Here is a 23,227-nt window from a genome sequence, read left to right on the forward strand (position 1 = left end):
AAATACTTCCCATCAGAATGAATACTTCTTTTGCTTCTATTTTATTTTCATGGTGATCAAGATAAGTGTACTCCAACCTACACTAGTTTCTTCGGTTCAGTTTGATGGGGGGAACAGAAGTATTTCTGGCTACTGGAGATTTAGCCTGACCCTATTTGACCTGTATTAGGATTTAACAACTGTTATAAGCATCAGCAGCACTGCTTTCCAGTGTTATGTGGTCTCAGGCGTTGATGTGGAATACAGATATAATACATGGTGAACAATAAACTTCCTATAAACTCATGTGTTTTATAGTTTCATTTTACACAGTGGTGAGGAAGAACCATGTATTCTCTACCACTCTACCACTAGTACATGAACCCAACAAAACAATACCTAAACAAACAACAATGGCCTGCAGACTTCAAGTTGTATCCACTGAAGACAGGGATACATTTATGGAAGAGCATTTTTACAGCAAATAATATACACCAAAGTTGTACATGTAAGGCTGTTATTCTATCTTGGGTTTGTGATGACACTGATAAACCACTCGAGTCAGCACTCTTGTGATTTATACGTCAACACAAACCCTCGATAGAATTACAGCCTTATTATGTACAGTTGGATGTACATTATTCCTTATAATACCAACACAGACTTCCTAAAGAAATTAATAGATCAGAGGTCAGTTCGCTGCCCAGTGGACTGACTGCATATCAGGTGGATTTATCAAGGACACAGGGTTAACCTAACCTGAAAGAATATACAGGGCCACGTGATGAGCAAATGTTAAGATCCAAAAATGAGTGATTTAAAGAGATTTTTATGAAGAGACTTTTTATTGATCTTTGCAGTGTATTATAGTAAAGATTTACCTTGATACATAGCAATAGCTAAACTGTACATGGCATACTTCTAGATCTCTTGCAAACAGAAAGATATGGAGTGGCTGCAAAAATACTTTATTTTACGTGGAATAAATAAGTGTTAAATTGATATGCAATTACCGATTTATTGAGGTTCTGTTACATGTTTCATGTACATGTACAGCTGACCCTGCCTCACATGGTATAAAGGTGTCTTCTCAGGAACCACTTTGGTGCAGAAGAGGTCTGCAGAACAAAGCAGAGGGGTTCTATCACCAAAAGTGAAACAAGAAGACACTCTTATACCATAAGAGGCAGGGGCTGGTTAACTGTATGGTAACATTTTTAAGTGTCTCTAATTACTGTGGATCTACATAGTAGTTACTTAGTAAATCCATGTGCACTTGCACAGAATTATAATGTTATGCATAGTTGCAATGTACTAAACATGTCAATCTTTTTGCAAGATATATGTAAGTACACAATTGTATCGGAAAGGATTGGGGTTACATTTAGGGTTAGGTTTAAGATTAGATTGTGCAAAAAGATGTACATGTTAAGCACATTGTAACTATGCATAATAACATTCTATTATGTAGAAGTACAGATGTATTTAGAAAATAGCTACTAGGTAAATACACAGTAATCTGAGACGTGTAATATAAAGTGTTACCAATGGTACATATGAACTTATTATAAATTGTGTTTTAATAAAACAGTGTTGTGCATAAACTGCATTCTTGATCTGTATATCAATAAAAATCACAATTATGAAAAAAAAAAAAACAAAAAAAAAACAGTTAATGTAGTTATTCGTGTCTTTAGAATTTGGGCCTGTTGCTATTCTACCAATTGGTTGTTTCTTACTTCAACACTGGCTGTTTTTAACACATAACATAACTAAATTGGTAATTGCACATTAATTGCATATACTGTATCAACTGCTTAGGTATGGCATACAAAATAAAACACAGTGCCCGGTTTGTAAGGAAAAGGCAATGTCACTTTTAAAACAAAAAATGTAAACATTTTAAAATGTTTATATGTTTCATATCTTTACAGTCTCATTTTTAATAAAAGCGTATCCAGTCTGTGCATTGAATCTGTGTGTGTGTGTGTGTGTCAGTGGACAGGCATAAAATTTGAGAAAATGTTCCCCCAAAGATAGTAATTCCTGAAAAAACAATGTTGTGGGGATGTCCCCTCTTTGTAAACACCTTTTTAAGAATTAAATATGGCTTAAAAAAAACAAAAAAGATGTAAAACTTCCAAAATATTTAGTTTGTTGGCGACTTTTACCCTGTGTGGAGTTAGAAATAGTAAATAAAAATATGTGAGAGTCAATGAGAAATCCCCACAAATATAGGAATGCAAACGTGTGTGTGTGTGTGTGTGTGTGTGTGTGTGTTTTGTGTCAGTGTGTGTGTCTCAGTTTGTGTCTCAGTTGTCAGGTATTACTATCAATGTGGAGACAAAATTTGAGAAAATGTCCCCACAAAGATAATAACTCCTGAAAAAACAACGTTGTGGGGATGTCCCGACTTTGTAAAACACCTTTGTATGAACTAAATATGCCTTTAAAAAATAAAAAAATAAAAGTGCCAGGATATTTAGTTTATTGTCGACTTTCACCCTGTGTGGAGTTTTGTCTGACTGGAGTTAGAAATAGTAAATAAAAATATATGAGAGTCAATGAGAAGTCCCCACAAGTATAGGAAAACATAATGTGTGTGTGTGTGTGTGTGTGTGTGTGTGTATGTGTCTCAATGTGTCTGTGTGAGTGTGTGTGTGTGTGTGTATGCCTGTGTCTCAGTGTATGTGTGTGTGTGTGTGTCTGTATGTGTCTCAGTGTGTATGTATGTGTCTCAGTGTGTGTGTGTGTGTCAGTGTATGTGTGTGTCTATGCATGCGTGTGTGTATGCGTGTCTCAGTGTATGTGTGTAGTATGTGTGTGTCTGTGTGTGTGTATTGTGTGTGTGTGTGTCTTAGTATGTTTTATTAAAACTACAGTATTATCAATCAACAATTACAGACAAAACAATAGTGTCACTGTATGAGGGCCATGTAATACAATGTTGCAACAATGTCCCAAAACAGTGAAATCATTTTCAGTCTTTCTCAATGAAATATTATTTGCTGCTTTATATATTTTAGAATTTTGATTCTGAGCTAATTTCACATGTGTTGCTTTATCAAATAACAAAGCATTATTTTAATTGTGTAAAACTGTTTTAAAAAAAAAAAAATGACTGTTGCCGCAAATGAGCACTAGTTAGCTTAAAGTCTCTATGCTTTGTAATTTTTAGGGACTCAAAAACATTGCTGTTGCATAAAGATAATTAATCTTGGGAACATGGTGCACCTGGGACAGATGACAAAAAATCAGGAGGTAGAGGGCCAAGGTTTATTTGAAAACAACATTACAGAACCCAATCACAGAACTCCATCGCAGAACCCCTTAACAAAACCCCATCACAGAATCCCATTGCAGAACCACACCACAGAACCCAATCACAGAACTCCATCGCAGAACCCCATAACAGAACCCCATAACAGAACCCAATCACAGAATCCCATTGCAGAACCACACCACAGAACCCAATCACAGAACTTCATCGCAGAACCCCATCACAGAATCCCATTGCAGAACCACACCACAGAACCCAATCACAGAACTCCATCGCAGAACCCCATCACAGAATCCCATTGCAGAACCCCATCACAGAATCTCAACACAACACCCAATCACAGAACTCCATCGCAGAACCCCATAACAGAGTCCCATTGCAGAACCACACCACAGAACCCAGTCACAGAGCTCCATCGCAGAACCCCATCACAGAACCCCATTACAGAACTTCAGCACAAAACCCTCTTGCAGAACCCATATCACAGAACTTCAGCACAAAACCCTCTTGCAGAACCCAATCACAGTATCCCATCACAGAATCTCATCACAAAACCCAGTCACAGAACCCCATCACAGAATCCAATCACAGAACCCCATCACAGAACCCCATCACATAACCCTGGCACAGAACCCAATTGCAGAACCCCATCACAGAACCCAATCACAGAACTGCATCACAGAACCTTATCACAGAATCTTTCTAGGAGAAATGACAGCGTGAGCCTGGTTCATAAACCTGGAGTAAAAACAGGAAAAGAACCTCAGTGTTTGGAGCAAGAGTAAGAGGCAGGCCAGCCCAGCTAAAGAAGACAGCCGTGATAATACTACTTCCGTAGTTCCACGTCCCCATATTGGGATGTTATTGTAGTTCAGCTGGGAATCCTGGGTAACCCCGTGAATGTTAGTGAGGGAACAGCAAAGTATCTCTGAAACCCCTGCCTCACCGGAAAGAAGAGGCTGCAGGACCCTGCAAGAAGCAGCACCTTTTGTTTGTAGTTTTGTTACTGTGTTTTATTTTCCTTTTTTCTTTCCCTTTCTGTTTTTGAATATTATTTTGGCACCTGCATGTTCATCATAAATTGACTGACCAGAGAAAATAACCATTGTTGGTATTTCTATCAATCTGCCATGGAGACGAACTTTATCATTGCTGGTATTGTTCTTCCACGGCGCAACAGTGCCCCCTTGTGCCATCAAATAAAAATTGGACACTGGTGAGGTGGTCTCAAATAAACTTTGTCTCCCATGTGTTCAGTGAACCCCACACCCTTCCACAATCCAACACAACTTTTATTAAAAAAAAATCTGAACACCCGCTATAACCCATATTACTAAAAGTCAAGCAGGCAATGGACTACCTCCACTCAGTGCTGTGCTCTGAAGCCCATTTCACAGCACCAAGTACCCCAAAAGACAAGGCCGGGCACCAAAATAAAGCAAGGTAAAATGCTGTGTTACATGTATGCCAACTGTTTTTAAGAATGCTATTTTAAAATTGCAACAGCTTTTCCCCCTAAAATATAAAATTCTGGTTAACATTTATGAATTACAGAACAAGAGCCAAGAAGTACAGATCAATAATTGGACCTTTATTTTATTTCACAAATGTAATATTTAATCTCAATGGTTGAAATAAATTGGATATATTACCTTTACAATAAAAACTGTTTGGATTGTACACGCATAAAATACAATTCACGGGGCAGGAGCAAGGGCTGAGTGGAGGAAGAGCCTCAGGAATTGAGGAGAGAAGTGGGACTGAATCGATTGGCCTCCAAAGCTGGGAGCAAGCGTTACTTCCCCAAAGGGGAACCAACAATAGAATAGCAGACGAATCAAAGAGATGAAGCTTCTCTCTCTAGAAGACCGATCATGCCTGTGCTGATGGCGATTGACTTTGTCGGACTTCTAAGACGAGTAGAGCTTTGACTCCCTTGCGGGGAATGTCTGGACTCTGAGACTCGGAACAAGCTTTGCTCTCCAGAGAGGGAGACTGGCACAAGTAAAAACGGAGAACCTTCCTGGTGGAGGCGGAGGACAAGGCAAGCATGGCTGGGCCTCTTAGGTTGGGAAGTGAGAATCCAGAGGGAGACAGTTGCAGAGGTGGAGCAGCATTTAAAAAGCAGGAAATTAAAAAGAAAAACAGAGAGTAAGGGCATGATTTGGGTTTAAATAGGGAGGTTGACAGATATTATTGGCAGGACAGAGGAACCCTAGCTATTGCCCCCTGAACCACACTACAAGGTTACAAAAAAATAAAATAACATATAACATGACAAACGGAATAGAAAATATACATCAATAAATAATAATATAGTTGAATCATAGTCAGTGTTTTATAATGTAAATATTAAACACCTACGTACAGGGACAGTTTGTAAACAAAAAACAAGGTACGGAACCAATAGAAAGCAAAATACATGACTTTTAACCATAAACCTTACAAGAAAGTACTGAACATCTGCAAAGCCTGTGCCATTAATACTTCTGCCGCTCTGTTGAATTCTGTTGAAATTACTGCACTATACTGCATTGATTGTCGTAGACTAGAAGCTGCAGTATTTATTTGTCAGAAAAGGAGATCACATTTTGGCCTCGGTTGAACCTTTGTGGAATCGTTGCTTTGGTAAATGAACAGGATGAATATGGAACAGTATGGGGTTTAATTAGATCAATGCTATTGGTGATAAGTTATTTGAATTAGGTTTTAATAGCTCCCCTATACACAGATCAGAATCTGGTCAATCACAAACTGTGTCTAATAGCATTGCACAATATAGCCCGGGAAGTCACATGTACAAAATCAGAGCCAGCTGGCTTGCAGTTACTAATTGACATTTGACATAGCAGCTGAGCTTAGCTAGAACACCTCACTGGCATGGCCCAGCTGTTAAACTGAAGTTTATATGCGCCGCCTGCTTGAAAGACAGTGGTACATGAAGCTTGTGTTTATCAAACAAATATGGGTTTCTTGTCAAGAAATATCCGTTATATTATTTCTAGCACATTACCTGCAGTGATTTTACCTTACAGAGTAATGTAATACATTTCCCACCCCAGTCGTTCACTAGAATGGTGTGAGACATGCAGTTTTTAAAGAAACATGTGTTTTTCATCTTGCAATCTATCTACACTTGGTTAAACGCATCTTTGTTTGCAAGGCCTTGCTTCTCCTGGTGAAGTGACCTAGGATGTCATGAAATGTTAGCTGATAAGAGCTATCAATTAGGCGTTGCACTTGGTGTTTTTTTGTGTGCATTTGTATAAGACTATGTTAAAAAGGAAAAAATTGGTGAAGTTGGTGTTTTGTAACTGAACTGTATCCTGTTAACCCCAGCCCATGCAGCATTTGACAGGGTGCACAAAATGTGACAATAAGTGGATTTGTGAGATTATATTAAGTGAGGTAATTTCTCAAATAACCTGTGGTGCATGGCTAGTGGTTTTTGAAAAAACGAAATAATAAAACGGGGCATGATATAAAGAGAGGTGATATAAAACAGGTTCATCTGTACATGTTTGCAATACCATGCATTTCTTTCAAAACTGCACATTTAAGAACTATAGGGTGAATGGCATGCCTGACAGGTACAATCCATTAAATAATTGTGTTAAACACAGAAAAAAGACAACAGCATACCAGTGACACCTGCTGGATGAGGCAAGTAGTACATAGCTTTGGAATTTCCCAATAAACCAGACTGGGGACCGGGATACAGAAACCCCTGCATTACTGTCAATTAAAGTACCCAACAGGATGTTAACTGCTCAAACACAACCTTATAAATGTAGTATACTTTAAGTATACTTTGTCCAAAATAATACACTAAAACACACTAACAAGACACTGGTGGTAACTTATTAGCTGAGGGTTAAGCAATCCTCTCATACGTAAATGTTGCCCAACACAAATCTAGCTCCCAATGTCATGTCTAACAAGGTACAAATCTAATCAAGCCAAAATAGCCCCATAACGGTGTACCATTCCTTAAATATTTAGAAAAATAATAGTAAAGCAAAGGTGTGATGACAGCACTATATTCCATTATGGGTCCAAAAAAGTCATTGTAAACATACCCATTCTTAACTTTTTCTCCTTCCAAACCAATAATGGTTCTGTATGGGGTTCACCTATTTTAGTGTTCACAAGACCTTGGTACATTTTTCTTCATAAAACTATTGTCCCCCTCAAGTATTCCATAAAACTGGAATGCAGTTTAGTTTGCTAAAATCTACACACAAAAAAATGTAAGAACTTGAGTGGAAAAAAAGCATACTCAATTCCCTCACATCTTACATGAAATGAGTAAGGTGTTCATAAATGTTAATGTTTGACATAAAGCCTAGTTTGAGCTTAAATGTGGTCCCACTTTATAGTTTACTACCGGTATAAACCAAACCCATGCAGGCCTCAAATAGGAAAGGTCTAAACTGTTGTTGAGTGCCTGTGAGTGATTCTCCGCTTGTTTGTTTATCTCAATCTTCCTTTCAAAAATGTTAAATATATACATAGAGATTTGGCTTGCTAGATATCAGTTTCTTTGAACACATAGCAGTCAGATAGATCATATATTTGATAGTCATTCTGCTCTGCAAAGTCACTGCAGATTCCCATCGAAACAGACTCGATTTCGGCCTTGCTGAGGCTGGGCACATTGCTTTTGCTAGGCCCCATCTTAATCTTGTTTGACAGACTGTTCATCTTTTCCTTCAGCTGGAAAGACGACTTCCGAAAAGGGGGGAAGAGCTTCCACCCCTGAAGGCTAAGAGTTCTTCTCTTGCTGTTGTACATGAAAGAGTTATTAAGTGAGAAAGAATCGTTGGGAGAGAATCTGGGCTTGATGTCACCACAGGAGCCTCTCCCCGAGCTGTTCGCAAATGTTCTCCACCTTTGGTCGTAGAATCGCCACAAGGGACGTCTCCTCCTCTGGCACTGACACTTGAGAAGTCTTATGAAAGCTCTCTTAAACTCTTTGCTGAAGCAGGGGTAAATGATAGGGTTGACACAGCTGTTGAAGTAGCCCAACCAGAAGATCACCTTGAATACCATTTCAGATGGCTTCAGAGCTGGGAAGAAAGAACCTGGGAAACAAAGAATTTGTATTTAGTCCTGAAGCTTAACACAAGAAGTCATTTTCATAACATTTTACAACATTTTACAACTGCTGTATTAAACAAATTGACAGGCTCCCTTGTTGATAAGTTAATACTGTAAAGCCATTTAAGTCAGGAAACCAACCATAAGAAATCAATCTTTTCTATTTTTTTTTTTACACTATTTTGGCTCTATTTTTCATACACTATTAAAATCTACTACCCAGCGAAGTATGGCAATGCTTCAATGTCAAAACCTACAATTTCAAACTGCCATGGTTTTGAGTTACAGAAATATTTCCTAAACAATGAATCCACTTCTGTTCATCAGAGTCTTCCAAATAATTTCAGAGCTATTTCTTGTTATTTGATATCTGTGGACAGATGACAGAGGGCCCTTTTGACTACGCCTTAATTAGTGTTTTTAATTTTTTCAAATACAATAAAGGATTGATAATTATTGAATTGTTCTTGATTGCTAAAAAAACATTCTTTAAATAACTTATCATAATGTCAAAAATAACCCTTATTCAGTCGGTCAGTTTATTAAGCCATTCTTGAACTGTAGACAAAAGTTTGGAAAAAGCTTTTGAAAGTGACGTTTAATATCTGGGTGCCATCATATTTTGGCATTGAAAAGAAAAGTAATGCATTCAGAGTTTTTGTTTTTCCTTTAGGCATTGGCCAAATCGTAAATGTAATAATGAATTGTTATGGGGAATATTGTGCCCCCTTCTAGGGATATAATGAATTCACTTTTACAAGCTGTAGACTGACAGTCTAGCCATCCTGCCCATGGAACATTGATTGATATTTAAAATAACAGTCTGTAGGATTGAACTGGTGGTAACGCACTTCAGTAATCCTTCTTAGTGACATTTAACTTCAGAAAGTGCATGTTGTAGATGACAGTATGCGTGTCATAGGGTTACGTTTATGAGTGTCAAGGGATGAAAATGGCAGCTGGGGTCACACACTGGTATGAACCACTGGTACAGCTTTATTTGTGTCTGCTGTTACTCCTCTCTATAGAAAGATGGATGTGCTGAGAACTTCTCACAGATGAAGCAGGAGTCATTCACTCTCTTTCTCAGAGGTACTCCTGCTATTCATGTATGTCTTTTATAGAGTCATTAAACCACTGTCAATTTAATGGCTTGGAGAAAAACAGATTTGAAAAAATTCCTGCTGCCGTCCAGGGACAGAGGGATCTTAGGAATTGTTATCCATTAGATATGACTTGTCTGGATTTGTTGGCTCAAAACCTTAAAAAAATGAAATAAACACTATATCTTCTCTTATCATTTTTTTCTGTGTTCTTCCGTATAACTTGATGCTCTTTACTTGTGATGTGAAACTATGAGAAACACATTAATGAAAGCACTGTTTGAAATATTTCTATACATGTTTTCTTATAGCTTTACCTCAGATTTTATAAGTGATTCCATTTATGGCTTTACACTTTACACTTTGTGTATGTACATTATATATATATATATATATATATATATATATATATATATATATATATATATATATATATATATATATATATATATATATATATATATTTAGCAGATGCCTTTATCCAAGGCAACTTACAGAGACTAGGGTGTGTGAGCTATGCATCAGCTGCAGAGTCACTTAAAACAACATCTCACCCGAAAGATGGAGCACAAGGAGGTTAAGTGACTTGCTCAGGATCACACAGTGAGTCAATGAGTGAGCCGGTGCTGTGACGAATTCTGCACCCCCTTGATATCGTGCATCCCCTAGTAATCAACTAGATTTCACAATTGCGCAGATCTCTCCAGCTTGACTTGGAGCATGAGCATAATTCTTTAATAGAAGTCTGCTCGTGTGTGTGGTTGTGAACGCTCATTTCATGCAAGTTTAAGGAGCACAGGGTAGCAGGTAGCTTACAATTACTGATTAGAGCAGTGATGAAAGGAGCTAAGATACAGTAATAATATGGAAAGACATGTTTAATAATTAATGTATTTACCTATTCTTGATTTTTTTCCATGGTTTTAAATGTAAGGCCTGGATGAAATCAAAACTTTGACTTACTCGCTAATCATAAATTACAAACTTGTACCGATGGCATCTTTTGGTCCAGATAATGGCGACTTTTGGGTTTGTCAGAAGACAGGCATTGGGTCAAATGCGTTTGTAGGGTATTTAAATGCAAATGACGACATATATTTGAAAATCTGTATTTACACAATCTAAATGCAAGTGCGGTACATTTACTACCAAACTAAATACAAATGCAAATATGTGACAAAATGTTCTGTCTAATCAGAGGTTTGTTTTGTAAATTACTTTTGAGCTCTTAAGCTGGGACATGTCTGTAATTTTAACCTTCCCTTTTAAAAGTTTTACACTGTCTTCAAACTTTTGTGCAGTAAGTAATATGATTTTTTCTGGAAATGCAAAAATACTTGTAAATCAAAAAATGTGTCAGTTGTAAGTAGGTAAATACCTAAGGCAGGTGTGTAGTGTTATTATATATCTATTTGAGGGGTGGGGGTGATGTAATGGCTTTGTCTTGGATCACGATGGATCAAGGAGGATAGTACACTATTTAACTCTTAAATCATAAGACAAATTTGCTTTTTTTATATAATTGTAAATTTCCCATGCATTTTCATTCCATTCATATTACTTTTGTTTATATTTTCATATGTTTATTCACATTTTACCAATTTAGTTGTATTTTATTTATTTTAGGAAATGGACCAATCTATTGTTTCTGAAATAATGGATTACCTCACCAAAAAAGAATACCCACCTGGAACAACAAAACAAAATAAATTAACCATTCGGCAGAGATGTCGTAAATTTGAGATTATTGGTAAAGTAACTCTTATTTCTAGGTTATGATACAATTGTTTAATTTGTTGTATTTAGACAGTAATCTGTATAAGATTGAATGCAATTGTCTTTTCAGACAGCAAACTACACTGTCTTCGTAAGAATAAAGGTGGTGACAAAATCCACCTGCACGGTTTAAACCCAAATATCTTCTTGCACTTTTTTCTACCTTAGCGTGCTTAAAATGTAATTCGTCCTGCAAAGCTATAATTGAATTTGAATGTATGAAAATTACTTATAATGAGTTTTAACTGAAATAATTGCAGAAACCTGTATATAGTCATGTATAATGTTAGTGATACCTATCATTGTGGTGTGTGTGTGTATATATATATATATATATAAAACATTGATATTATTTGTCTGTTATATAGTTTTTACTACTTCCATACATAACAGATTCTACTAGATTTTGGTGTATGACATAGTAGAGCTGTGAATATTATATTGCTGCCAGTATTTAAAATACAAATAGTAAAACGCTGTCTCTTAAAAACAAAACGAGAACTCAGTTTTGTCATCTCCTCCTCTGTGGGTCTGTTTATTGTAGACTTGAGTTACTGGGTGTGAGCCCCAAATATATAACCAAGGAGAATGTGCAGGGAATTGCATTATCCTAGTTCTAGTGCCCCTAAAGTCTTGACATTGATAGCAAATCACTGGAAAAGAACCCTCTCTCTACTTTTCCTTGTGGCCAGTGATCGCGAATCAAGCAGGTTCCATGAGAATCTCTATATACTCTTACAGTATATGACCTAAGCAATGGGCAAACACTGCAGTTGGAGGCTTGCTCCCCTACACTTCCCCTAGAGTATTCAGTTGAGCTCAATATTGAACTCTAGCTGACTGTGTAAGCATACAGAGAGCAGCCATAACCAGTGCCTAATGCCTAATTATGGTAGAGAACCTAAGCTACCCTCCTCATTTACTGTAGCTTCAGGCATTACAGGAGGTGCACTGAACTCACTACACACATATTGAAGTTGGGATTCATTTCAAGACTGTTGTTGTAGGAAACATTTTGTTCATACAAAGCAAGTGAAATTTCTCAGGTATGGTCTTAACGCTTTTAATCGAAAGTCATCGTCAGTGGTCAGATCCCTTCATGGCAGTGCATCACACAACACTGCCTCTAACACTGTTTCCCATCTCACCTGGGCTGTAGCCAGTCTATGAGCTCTGAGTCATGGTACCAATGTAATAACAGTATACAGGTTGCTAGTGCCAGAATTTAATGTTGCTGGCGTCGTATGAGATACACTTGCGCCATAGTGCCACATTTGCACCCCAGCTTAATGAAGCTTGTAAAACATTTTCTGGTCTTGGTTTTATATTCAGGAAGCTTATTGAATCACAGCAGACTGACTAGAACTCGACAAACACTAGGCCACTTTGAGAAGTCAGGGCATGTTTAATAAAATGAAGCCTCCTTTAGTGGCACTCTGCATGTTATTGAAACTGTTTCCTGAATCGGACACTTAAATTACCACTTTATCACTTAAATGAATTAGAGATGGCTGTGTTATTTTTAAAATAAACTCCCCAGTTTTGCCGCTAGACATCTGTAAATTGCATACTTATGTTTTAAAATAAAACCATAGTTTGTTTTGATTTGTATATCTTGGTGTTCTGCACCATTTCTCAGTCCCGGCACTTGTTCCAAGCTAATCTAACAGAGATGCTTTCTGGAGCAGTCTGCAGTGATGTCAATGGTCACAGTGCAAAAACTTGTGCCCTTGTGTACAGATGGCAGCCTGGCAAAAGAGTTGTTTTGTGTACCTGAATGTTTTGATAACACTCACGATGCACCAGGCAGTTTCTGAACAGGACACCATCCACAGGAGGCTTTGAGATCCAGTGGTTAAAGAAAAGGTCCTATTGCAAGTGACTCTGTGGCAGTAGTTGTTGTTGCATTTCGTCTTTCTAAATGAATTAGTATAAATTTAAAAATGAGATCCAGCTAAAATCTTGTTCATTTTTGCACTCTTTAATTGTTGTTTGTATAAAAATGTCCACTGTTTTCATACGCAAGCATCCACATTTTGCCAAGCAAAATGTTTAGTGTATGCTCTAAAGACAAAAGATAAATTAAAGATATTTCTTTTAAAAGTCTTTGCTCTGACGCCAGGTACTGAATCCCACAGTCAGGATGCATTACAGCAATGCCTTTGCAAGATGCCTTTAATTACTGTATTTTTTACTCTTAAGAGGCAAACCTCACTGCAGCATCAGATAACACACTGAGTTACAGTCAACAGCAACAGAAAAAGCACAGTTACAACCCGAAAACTTAAATTAAAACCCTTAGGTATAAATGAAACAGGGACTTGAAAAGTGATAGCACACTGTATTAATGTTGCCAATTCTGAGTAAAATGCAGAATGTCTTAGCGGGGATTCCAAGTATACCGTTATCTCCTTGTTTTGTATTTTAAAGACTATTTTAAGTACAATTGCACTGTACCTCGGTACAGCTCCACAACTTCATGTGCATTAGTGCTTACAGGATTGAGTAATGCCACTAGTGTACATTCCCAGGGCACTGGTGGCCGTTTCAGGTGAAAGCAGAGATCGCCTTTTCTCCTTTATAAAAATTCGGCTAGTTCAGTAAAACAGAATCCTATTTTATGTTTCCCTTCTATTATGACCACCAGTTAATAACTTAGTATAATGCATGCTGCACTAGTACAGGTTACCAACGTTTCCTTTAATGCTCGGAAAGTGGCAGATATGGGCTTGATCAGGGTTAAACTCAAGCAATCTGTGAAGTATTTTGCTATTACCCTGGTGAATTGACTTCACTGCTGTTTGCTGTTCATTTGGATGAAAATGTCTATCGAGACAGGTCTAGGCATTTACTTAACCTTTTACACCATGTATATTCATGAGGCATGGGTTGATGTTTCTTTATCCTGATCTGGAGTTAGTGTTTGCCCAAAGGGAAGGGTACGTTTCTTTTACTTGTGGTAATCTTCAAGGTCGTATGTCAGTTTTTCATTTAAATATTACCCAAGATATGTGAGAGATCTAAGTAACACAAATGCCTGTTATGTTTAAACCCTAAATGCAAGTCAAAGTTCTGATGGTTTTATCTAGATTCAGGTTATTTTCCCTGCTATTTCAGTGGTCTTATCTGCATGATGGGTCTAAGTCATTTCTCATGAAACCTTGCCAGGTTTGTTTTGCTTTTATTATATAACCAGGCTGTGGCTTTCACTGAGCTTATCAAAATAATGTATGTTCTTTTAAATGCTCAGACTGACCAAAAAATAAATACATACATAAAAAAAATAAAAATAAAACAAAGGTTTTTATTTATTGTTGAGAAACTGGGCTCTATGACTTCGTTAACATACCGGCGATGTATTAGTCATTATCACTCCAGCAACTCATTTAGTTTCAAACTACTTTCGAATGCAAATGTACGAATCTCATTATAATATCGAAGTTTCGCTTTTACCCTTTATGTATCGCTGTTTTCCTCCGATTTACGACTTCAGAGCCTGTTATATTATTCACTGGCATAGATTCAACTAGCTGTTTGTATGTGAAACTTCCTGTTTAAACGTTTACAGGCTTTTATTTACTTTAAAATAAAGCAGTTTAACATATAAAATAAACCAACATAAAAAGTATTTATTAATAGTCTACATTAGACAACAATGGCAATAAATGACAATTTTTATATAGCGCCTTTCACAGTGAACCACCATCACAAAGCGCTTTACTATGTATCAGAACAACATCTCACCCAAAAGACAGAGGACAATGACATAAAATGACTTGTTCAGGGTCACACGCGAGTCAGTGGCTGAGCTGGGATTTGAACTGGGAACCGCCTGCTTACAAGGCAGTTTCTTTAACCACTGGACCACAGAGCCTCCTAAATACATTTTGAAAAAATACATGTTGAGTTGGTTTCTTTTATATTTTAAGGCGCTGTTTTAAACCACAATAATGGAAGGAAAACAAACACATCATTGCAGAGATCTTCAATTAAACGCAAACTGAAATATTTTCTTCTCAATGGATTTTCTTGTTGTTACTGCATCTTGTAAAGCGCTTGTGATGGTGGTCCACTATGAAAGGAGCTATAAATTAAATAAAGATGATTGATTGATTCTCAGTAATAAATTACATAGTGCATAGACAACTGAAATACGACAAGTATTTACTTGCATAGCATACTGTATGTACTGTACTTTTTTCCTTTACACCTAAAATATACAGAACACTCATAAGTTTTCTGCAATATTCTTAAATTAAAGCACTAAAATCACAGGGAATCATGGTTCATCGCACTCAAACATTCTACGAAGGGCGGAGGCTGTGAATTTGCAGTATTTACTAACACATAAATAACATTAGTACATAGCATAGCGCCCTCTGTCTGCAATACATGAGCTTTCTAATGCAATGGACCTGTAACAGCTCTGTGAGAGTTGTGTACATAAATTCAGCTGCAATCAAGTGAAAGCAGAAGGATCTCAGTGACTCCACAAAGGGCTCACCCCTCAAGCCCCAACAGAAAACTAACAACACAAACAAAGCAGTTTTTTTTCCCCCAATAAATTTTATGTATTCCATTTTTTTTTTGTTGCTGTTCTAAATACAATGCAAACAATAGCTTAAGTCTAAATACTCAGACATTCTTTAATATACAAAGCACCTTACATTGGTGAGCACTTTTTTTTTTTTAAAGCTTTGAAGTGCACTATAGCCTTCATCATTTATATAGATAGATAGAGCGAGCTATGGTCAAAAGTTTTGCATTACCTAGAATTTTGGGATTGAGGATGTAACATTATGCATTATTAAAATCCAAATCACTTTTATCTTTATAGTTCGTTTCTGTTATATATGAAAATTGAAAAAGTAATGGCATTAGACATTAGAACTGAATAAAGTGATTGCTGTACATGTGCTAATAAATGCGATACATATTAAGTACTGTATCAACACATTCTTGGTGTGTTTTCACATAACAGGAAAGAAAAATAATTCCAACTAAAACAGGAGAATTATGAAAAAGGAAACACATACAGACATGAAGAAAAATGATCAGCAACAACTACAAAAAAAAAAAGTATCTTAAGGAATGCTGTGTTCCTGCCAGGCACCAGTATAATAAATACAGAGGCTTTCACTTTTAAAGTTCTGCAAAGTGCTTGCAGAGTCATTAGCTTTGTGTCCTACATTAGACAAGTCAGCGGGTGAGATTTCAGCCCATTTCAGTGCTGTGTTATCCATTTATTTTCACTTTAATACTAGAACCCCCACGGCTGCCGTATATATATATATATATATATATATATATATATATATATATATATATATATATATATATATATATATATTAGTCAGTGCTAATTAGCAGTTTGAAGCCTATTATTTTGTCAGATTACATTTTGAAATAAAAACAACTGATTTTGAAGTGTTTTGATGGTTAAGATTAAATCAAAGTAGCTATTTTAGAGGTATAAAACTAACGTAGCTTCATAAAGGTAGGTTTATGGTGCATGTATCGACTGACGGCAATTGTACAGGGAGGCAGTATCAGGCAGTATCGGTTATGACACCAGCAGTCATTATGACGGTTACATTTTAACCAACACCAATATTAAAATGAAAAACAAACTATTGGATACAACTCGGAAGTTTTATTCAAGCACATCATATCAAACATTTGCACAGCCGAAATGCCGTATTTAAATGAACAACTGAACATAAAAGGGTTTATTTTCTAACTTACCACATATAAAGCCTATTTCAAAAAATGAAACACTATAATAAAATAAACGTTTAAAAATAAACTAGTATGGAAACAGACATATGTACATATTGTAAAAATTAAAGTAGTTTTTAATTTAAAATGAAAGTAACATGTTTTCTCTTGCGTGTGCATCAATCAGTGCAGCACAGAATCCAGGTTGAGCTGCTCCAGCCTGATGCTTTGCAGTTTTCTGATCGGAATGTTTCTGCTGAAGCTCTGTGGCTAGCTTCAAGATGAAATCTCTCCTGCTGATATTTTCCCTGGTTCATTCCTTGTACAAAAATGAAGGAATGATGGCTGCCAGGCCCAGTAGAGATCACAACAGGCTTGTATATGTATAAAAAACTAGAATATTGTAGGTTATACTCAAAATAAAAAACATGTATTGTAAAAGGCAGTCAAAATGATTGCTTTTGGCGGTTCTATTTGGGTTAGTTTCGCGATCCTGCCTTTCAAACGCCATCAGAGTATTTAATACATCTATTTAGGAAAAGTCACAAATGGACAACTGCATAACTTTCATACACGCAGAGTAATTTAAATGTGAAAATCTCAAACCGTCAAAATGACTGCCGTGGCGGTTCTACTGTTAATTGAGCCTAAACTTTTGATGGTGATGTGAGGAGCTACCCTGCTGAAGTCATGTGGGATTATGTGCTGGGTTAAAGTGTATCTTTGTTTTTAACTGACAGGCTGTTAGCATGGCAGGGAATACACCCTCAATTGCAGGGCATCGTTAGCACCGTGATTAGAGCAGTGGACCGTAAAGTGCAAAAAGAGTCAGTGTTCAAGTCGAAGGTTCGTGTCCAATAGAATGCTGCTCCCGACTCCAGTCTGAGGCTCTGATAAGGTGGCCTGCCCAATGTTTGCCAGGGAATGTTTTGTTTACAGAGGCATCAGAGACTGATATTTATACTTGAAGCCTGCAAGCTACGGAAAGACTCCAAGTCTACACAACCTCAGCTTTGAGCTGCTTTGAATATGTCACATAACATTTTCTGAATATTTTTATGACAGGTGGACACATCTGATTTGGCAAGTGATTGTTCGCTATCCATTTGTGCCTTATTCAGGATAATAGTTTCAATTATGAGTCAGTTTGATGAATTAAAGTTTTATATTCATGGAATAGCATTAGGCTGTTAAACCAACAGCCAAACCAGTTTTTTATGGATATCAAACTGTTTTTTTTTAATTCACAATTAGAACAGTTTGTTTAAATAACTCATAAGTTAAAGCTGTGCGAAGAGGGCCCATGGCCTAGTTTTTGTTTATTTTTCAAAATGTAAAGCAAGAGATTTTGTGAAGGTTGCGAGACTATATTTTATTAACATTTAAAACAGGCTTAACATTTAAAAGTAGAACAAAAAAATTTTTTATCAATCGTGCTGGCTTGCATGTGAAAAAAACGTGATAACCCACAATTTCATTTTCTTTAGGTAACCTACCCTTGTATCCTGTTACCAAATCCATTAAAACCACCTGAGTGTTCATGAGTAATATTAAGCAACATGAGGTGAAGCTGTCCTTTGATCAGGCTTTAACATGTCTGAAAATAGAAGCAGCAGAAGGAAGTGTCTATCACGTGAAAATAAACTGAAATGTTTTTCAGAAATACATTAAAATATTATTATTCTGAGAATGCACAGAGTACAACTGTAAAACAAATAACCAGATTACAAAATTAAACTATATCATCATATTAGATGTATTGATAGTAATACCACTTTTATGTAGAACACAGAGTATCAACATAAGAAAGTTTACAAATGAGAGGAGGCCATTCGGCCCATCTTGCTCGTTTGGTTGTTAGTAGCTTATTGATCCCAGAATCTCATCAAGCAGCTTCTTGAAGGATCCCAGGGTGTCAGCTTCAACAACATTACTGGGGAGTTGGTTTCAGACCCTCACAAGTCTCTGTAAAAAAGTGCCTCCTATTTTCTGTTTCGAATGCCCCTATGTCTAATCTCCATTTGTGACCCCTGGTCCTTGTTTCTTTTTTTAGGCTGAAAAAGTCCCTTGGGTTGACATTGTCAATACCTTTTAGGATTCTGAATGCTTGAATCAGATCGCTGCGTAGTCTTCTTTGTTCAAGATGAATAGATTCAGTTATTTTAGCCTGTCTGGATATGACATGCCATTTTTCACATAATGTACAGTGTATCCATTTTTGTTTTACTTACTCATATCATTCTAAGGTCATCAATAACCTCTTGTAAATGGATAACATTTGCAATAATACTGAGCATTTAAACAAAGTAGTTTGTTTTTAGTATTCAGTATTATTAGCATTACAGAAATGGGGATTTTTAACGTGATTTCTAGCTTCATCACAAATTAACATTGACAGTGAATTAAAGCAAAAACAGATTCATAAATAATTTAGGGCTCATGAAATTAGTTTTATTATTATCTGGTTTCAGTTTTTAATGTTTTGAAAACATAATTAAGTTGATTTAATTGAACTTATGAACGGGTAAGGCCGCGTGTTAGCTAGGGTATAAAAGCATGTGCACTTCGTGTTCTGTGTGTAGCTGTGACTGAATAAACGACATTTGATTTTGTACAGTTCTCCTTGTCTGGGCTCACTTATTTGTTTACCACAAAATACATAACGCGAAACCACTTTCTGTCCTAAATGCGATATACCTGTCCACATTTATGTCTGTTTAAATCGACAGTGTTCTGCCTCTGAATTCGTTTCCATGTCGATCGCTTCACATCTGTTAACAATGTACACGCTGTTATGTAATAGAGCATGTTTTGCCACCCTGTCCATGTACAGTATTTTGTTTTAGTGTTCAATCCAATCATTATGAAATTACGGGCAGAACGTGAAAGCATGAGACGAAGAAAAAGGCGAAAACAATTTGCAAAGACAGCGGGCTGCATCACGACTTGGGAATGCATGCTGTTTTTTTTATTTATTTTTTTTTGCTTTTTGATATTCCTCCACAAGGGGTTTTATTCTAGAGCGGCGCTGCTCTGCAGGATGCTTTACCTCATAGTCATCATCACTAACTTTGTGGAGATTATTTTGTCACATATTTTGGTGTAGCCATGATAAAGGTACTGCTCACCGTAAAATATAAAGCTGTTTAAAGTATTTAAACTGTAAAGCAAGAATCTAGAGTTTAGGTTAATTATATATTATATTTTATATAATACTGTATTAATCTGTGCAATCGCAGACTCCTGGCGGGACGGTGATAAACTTGTCAGCGTGTGATTTTAAATAATGTTTTGAATGCAAAATGCAATTCAAGTAAGTGAGTAGAAAAACATTTTTATTGCATGTAGTCGTATAATGTTTAAAATATTTTAACATTCAGAGAATTAAATATTGTACTGAACAATTGACTGTTGCATGTTTTATGTTTATAAACAAGTGTTATATTAAATTATGAGGTGTGGGTGGTCGGTATCTGTGAACCTGTGACGAAATCCAGTAAAATAACAACTTGCATTTCTTTACTACAATACAATTTTAAGCCCATTTTAGTGTTTATTTTAATTGTTTGATAATAAGCTACATTAAACACACAAACATACTAGTGACACAAACAATATTATTAAAATATATTTTATAAAATGTTGATTTCTCAAACACTTAGTTTTAGAGTGTAGGATTTCTATCTTAATTGACATTAAGTGGTACCTGTGATGCTTAAAAGTGGCACATAATTCTAGAATATATATTTTAAAAATCATCACTCATGGAGCACTCATTAATGAACTGTTCTTTTTTGTTTTATCACACTCACATAATAATATAAAAACGAACATTTTGCAGTTTGCTGTGATAACCTGAGATGTGATTATCGTGCGTTTGAAACTTTTCTAAACACGAAATGCTGGGTCAGTGTGATGGGCACATAATTTGGGTTGCGTATTGTGTGGTGCGTAAATTTATCTTGTAAGGTCTGACTGAGTCCAGCCTTTCTTTTTATCCCATAAACCTTTAAAAGAAATGCTGACTTCCCACATACATAAATCTGTGTACCAATAACTTACACATGGACAGGTAATTGCCTAGTATATTTTAGTAGCACATTTCTGAGGTTAAGATATCGTTTGCTACGTGAAAAGCCTGTGGCCAGAGAGAAGCAGAACATATCCGACAATATATATATAATATATAATATATATATATATATATATATATATATATATATATATATATATATATTATACAACAAATGCCAAAAAGATACAGAAGTAGAATGGTTACCTTGCGTAAAATATGTGTTTTATATCTACTGAATATTTTTGCGCACAGTAACTTTCTTCGTCAAACAATATTAAATAAGCAAAATAAACCTCTTGGACACTTACCAAATGGCAATACAAAGAAAAAAGGCAACCAGCAGAGAATGAAAACCCCGACCACAATCGCCAAGGTCTTAGCAGCTTTTTTTTCCCTTGAAAATTTCAGAAGGCGCACGGAGAGCGAACTTCGGAAGGGGTGGTTTTTACTCTTGGAGCTAGCAGCTGTATCCTCCAGGACGCTTCTACAGTGGATCCGAAGAACAACTTCCTTTGACTTGTTCCTTTCCCGTTTTACCCCTGCCTCCAGGCTTTTGGTGGTCCTCCTGGCTACAACGTAGATCCTGAAATACATCACCAGGATGACCATCAACGGGAGGTAGAATGAAAACAAAGACGAGAAGAGCGCATAGCCCGGCTCTTCGGTGATGCTGCAGACGCTCTCGTCTGAAGGCGGGGGCTCCTTCCATCCTAAAAGCGGCCCGATTGAGATAACCATAGACGACACCCAGACCACAATCAGGATAACCACCGCTTTCTTCTCAGTCATAATAGTCGGGTATTTCAGAGAATATTTTACTCCTATGTATCTGTCTACTGAAATTATGCACAGGCTCATTATACTGGCGGTGCAGCAAAGCACATCAACAGCTGCCCAGATGTTGCAGAAAATCCTGCCGAATGCCCAGAACCCCAAGACTTCCAAAGATGCAGAGAACGGCAGCACAATAGTGCTCAGCAGTAAATCTGCAATGGCTAGGTTAATGATGAAATAATTCGTTACAGTTTGTAAGTGTCTATTACAAATAACTGAAAGTATTACTAAGATGTTTCCCACAATCGCAAATAAGATAAAAACAGCAAGAAAGATCCCGATACCAATGGCTCGAGGGTCCAGGGACAGCTTGGTTGAGTTGGTGTTGCTGTCGTTCGCAAAAAGGTTAAGCAAAAAAGATTGGTTGACCGCGTCTCTTGAGTCGTTTCCATTGTAACTCTTATTGTTAAGTTCTAAAAAAGTCATCTTTGAAACCGCATAGAGAAAAGCTTACTTTAGTTCACCGGGCAAAACAGCAACCATTCATTTATTGTGTGGGAGAATTAAAAAGAAAAAGAAATGAAGTGGGCTATAATGCCTTTTCCTGAAATTTTAAGAGTCCCGGTCATGTAATTTTATATCCTTGTTGAGTGGAACGGATAATCAAAACTCATACATTTTCACTCAAAATACCCCCAGTTTAGGATTTTATCCAGATTGAAGCATCATGTTTTTTTTTTTTAAGCATCATGTTTTTTTTTTATTTTTTTTTAATATTAGCATATCAATCTAGTTCTTGGTGCTGTTTTGTAATACCTTTCTTTAGTTTAGAGGTAATTGGTGTTATCCAGTATTGGTTGTTGCTATTTTCCCCATCGGGAGTGTATTTTCCCATTTGTTGTCATTCCGAAGAAGAAATCCACAATGAAAAAAAAAAAAAAATCTCGAATCCAAATGACTGATCTTGAGTTTAGATTTCATTTAGGTCTCCTCCTACATTCAGCCCGTGGAGATTCACTCAGTGGGACGTCACTCAGTTCATGCAGTTTCCTCAGAATCCACAAGAGAGCAGCACATTCTAAGTTTAGTGGCAGCTTGATTCTGCAACACCCTCAATTTCTTATTGCCCCAAATAACTGTTTGTGAACACTCTCAGGAATCGTTTTGTGTGTGTGTGTGTGTGTGTGTGTGTGTGTGTGTGTGTGTGTGTGTGTGTATATATATATATATATATATATATATATATATATATATATATATATATATATATATGCAAAAAAAAAAATAAATCCTTAATGCGTCAGTTAGGGTTGATAGTAAAATGACAAAAGTAGGAAAATGTAATGTTAGGGTTTTTAACCCGAACTCTGCATTCCCTCCAACCCCCTTACAAGCAATGGAAGGGGCAAGGCAACACAAGCA

At 36.6% G+C, this 23,227-nt stretch overlaps 1 protein-coding gene across 1 annotated transcript; it reads right to left on the reverse strand.

Moving 5' to 3' along the window:
- Positions 1-6,556: 6,556 nt before the first annotated feature.
- LOC121294077 (alpha-1A adrenergic receptor-like) lies at positions 6,557-22,718 on the reverse strand. Its single transcript, XM_041245632.1, has 2 exons — positions 21,340-22,718; positions 6,557-8,343 (listed from the first exon to the last, which is right to left on the reverse strand). Exons 1-2 carry the CDS (start codon positions 22,289-22,291, stop codon positions 7,787-7,789), a joined length of 1,509 nt encoding a protein of 502 aa, XP_041101566.1. The 5' UTR covers positions 22,292-22,718; the 3' UTR covers positions 6,557-7,786.
- Between the last annotated feature and the right edge of the window lie 509 nt (positions 22,719-23,227).

The sequence above is a fragment of the Polyodon spathula genome, chromosome 1 (genome assembly GCF_017654505.1).
Source record: "Polyodon spathula isolate WHYD16114869_AA chromosome 1, ASM1765450v1, whole genome shotgun sequence".
Lineage (NCBI taxonomy): Eukaryota > Metazoa > Chordata > Actinopteri > Acipenseriformes > Polyodontidae > Polyodon > Polyodon spathula.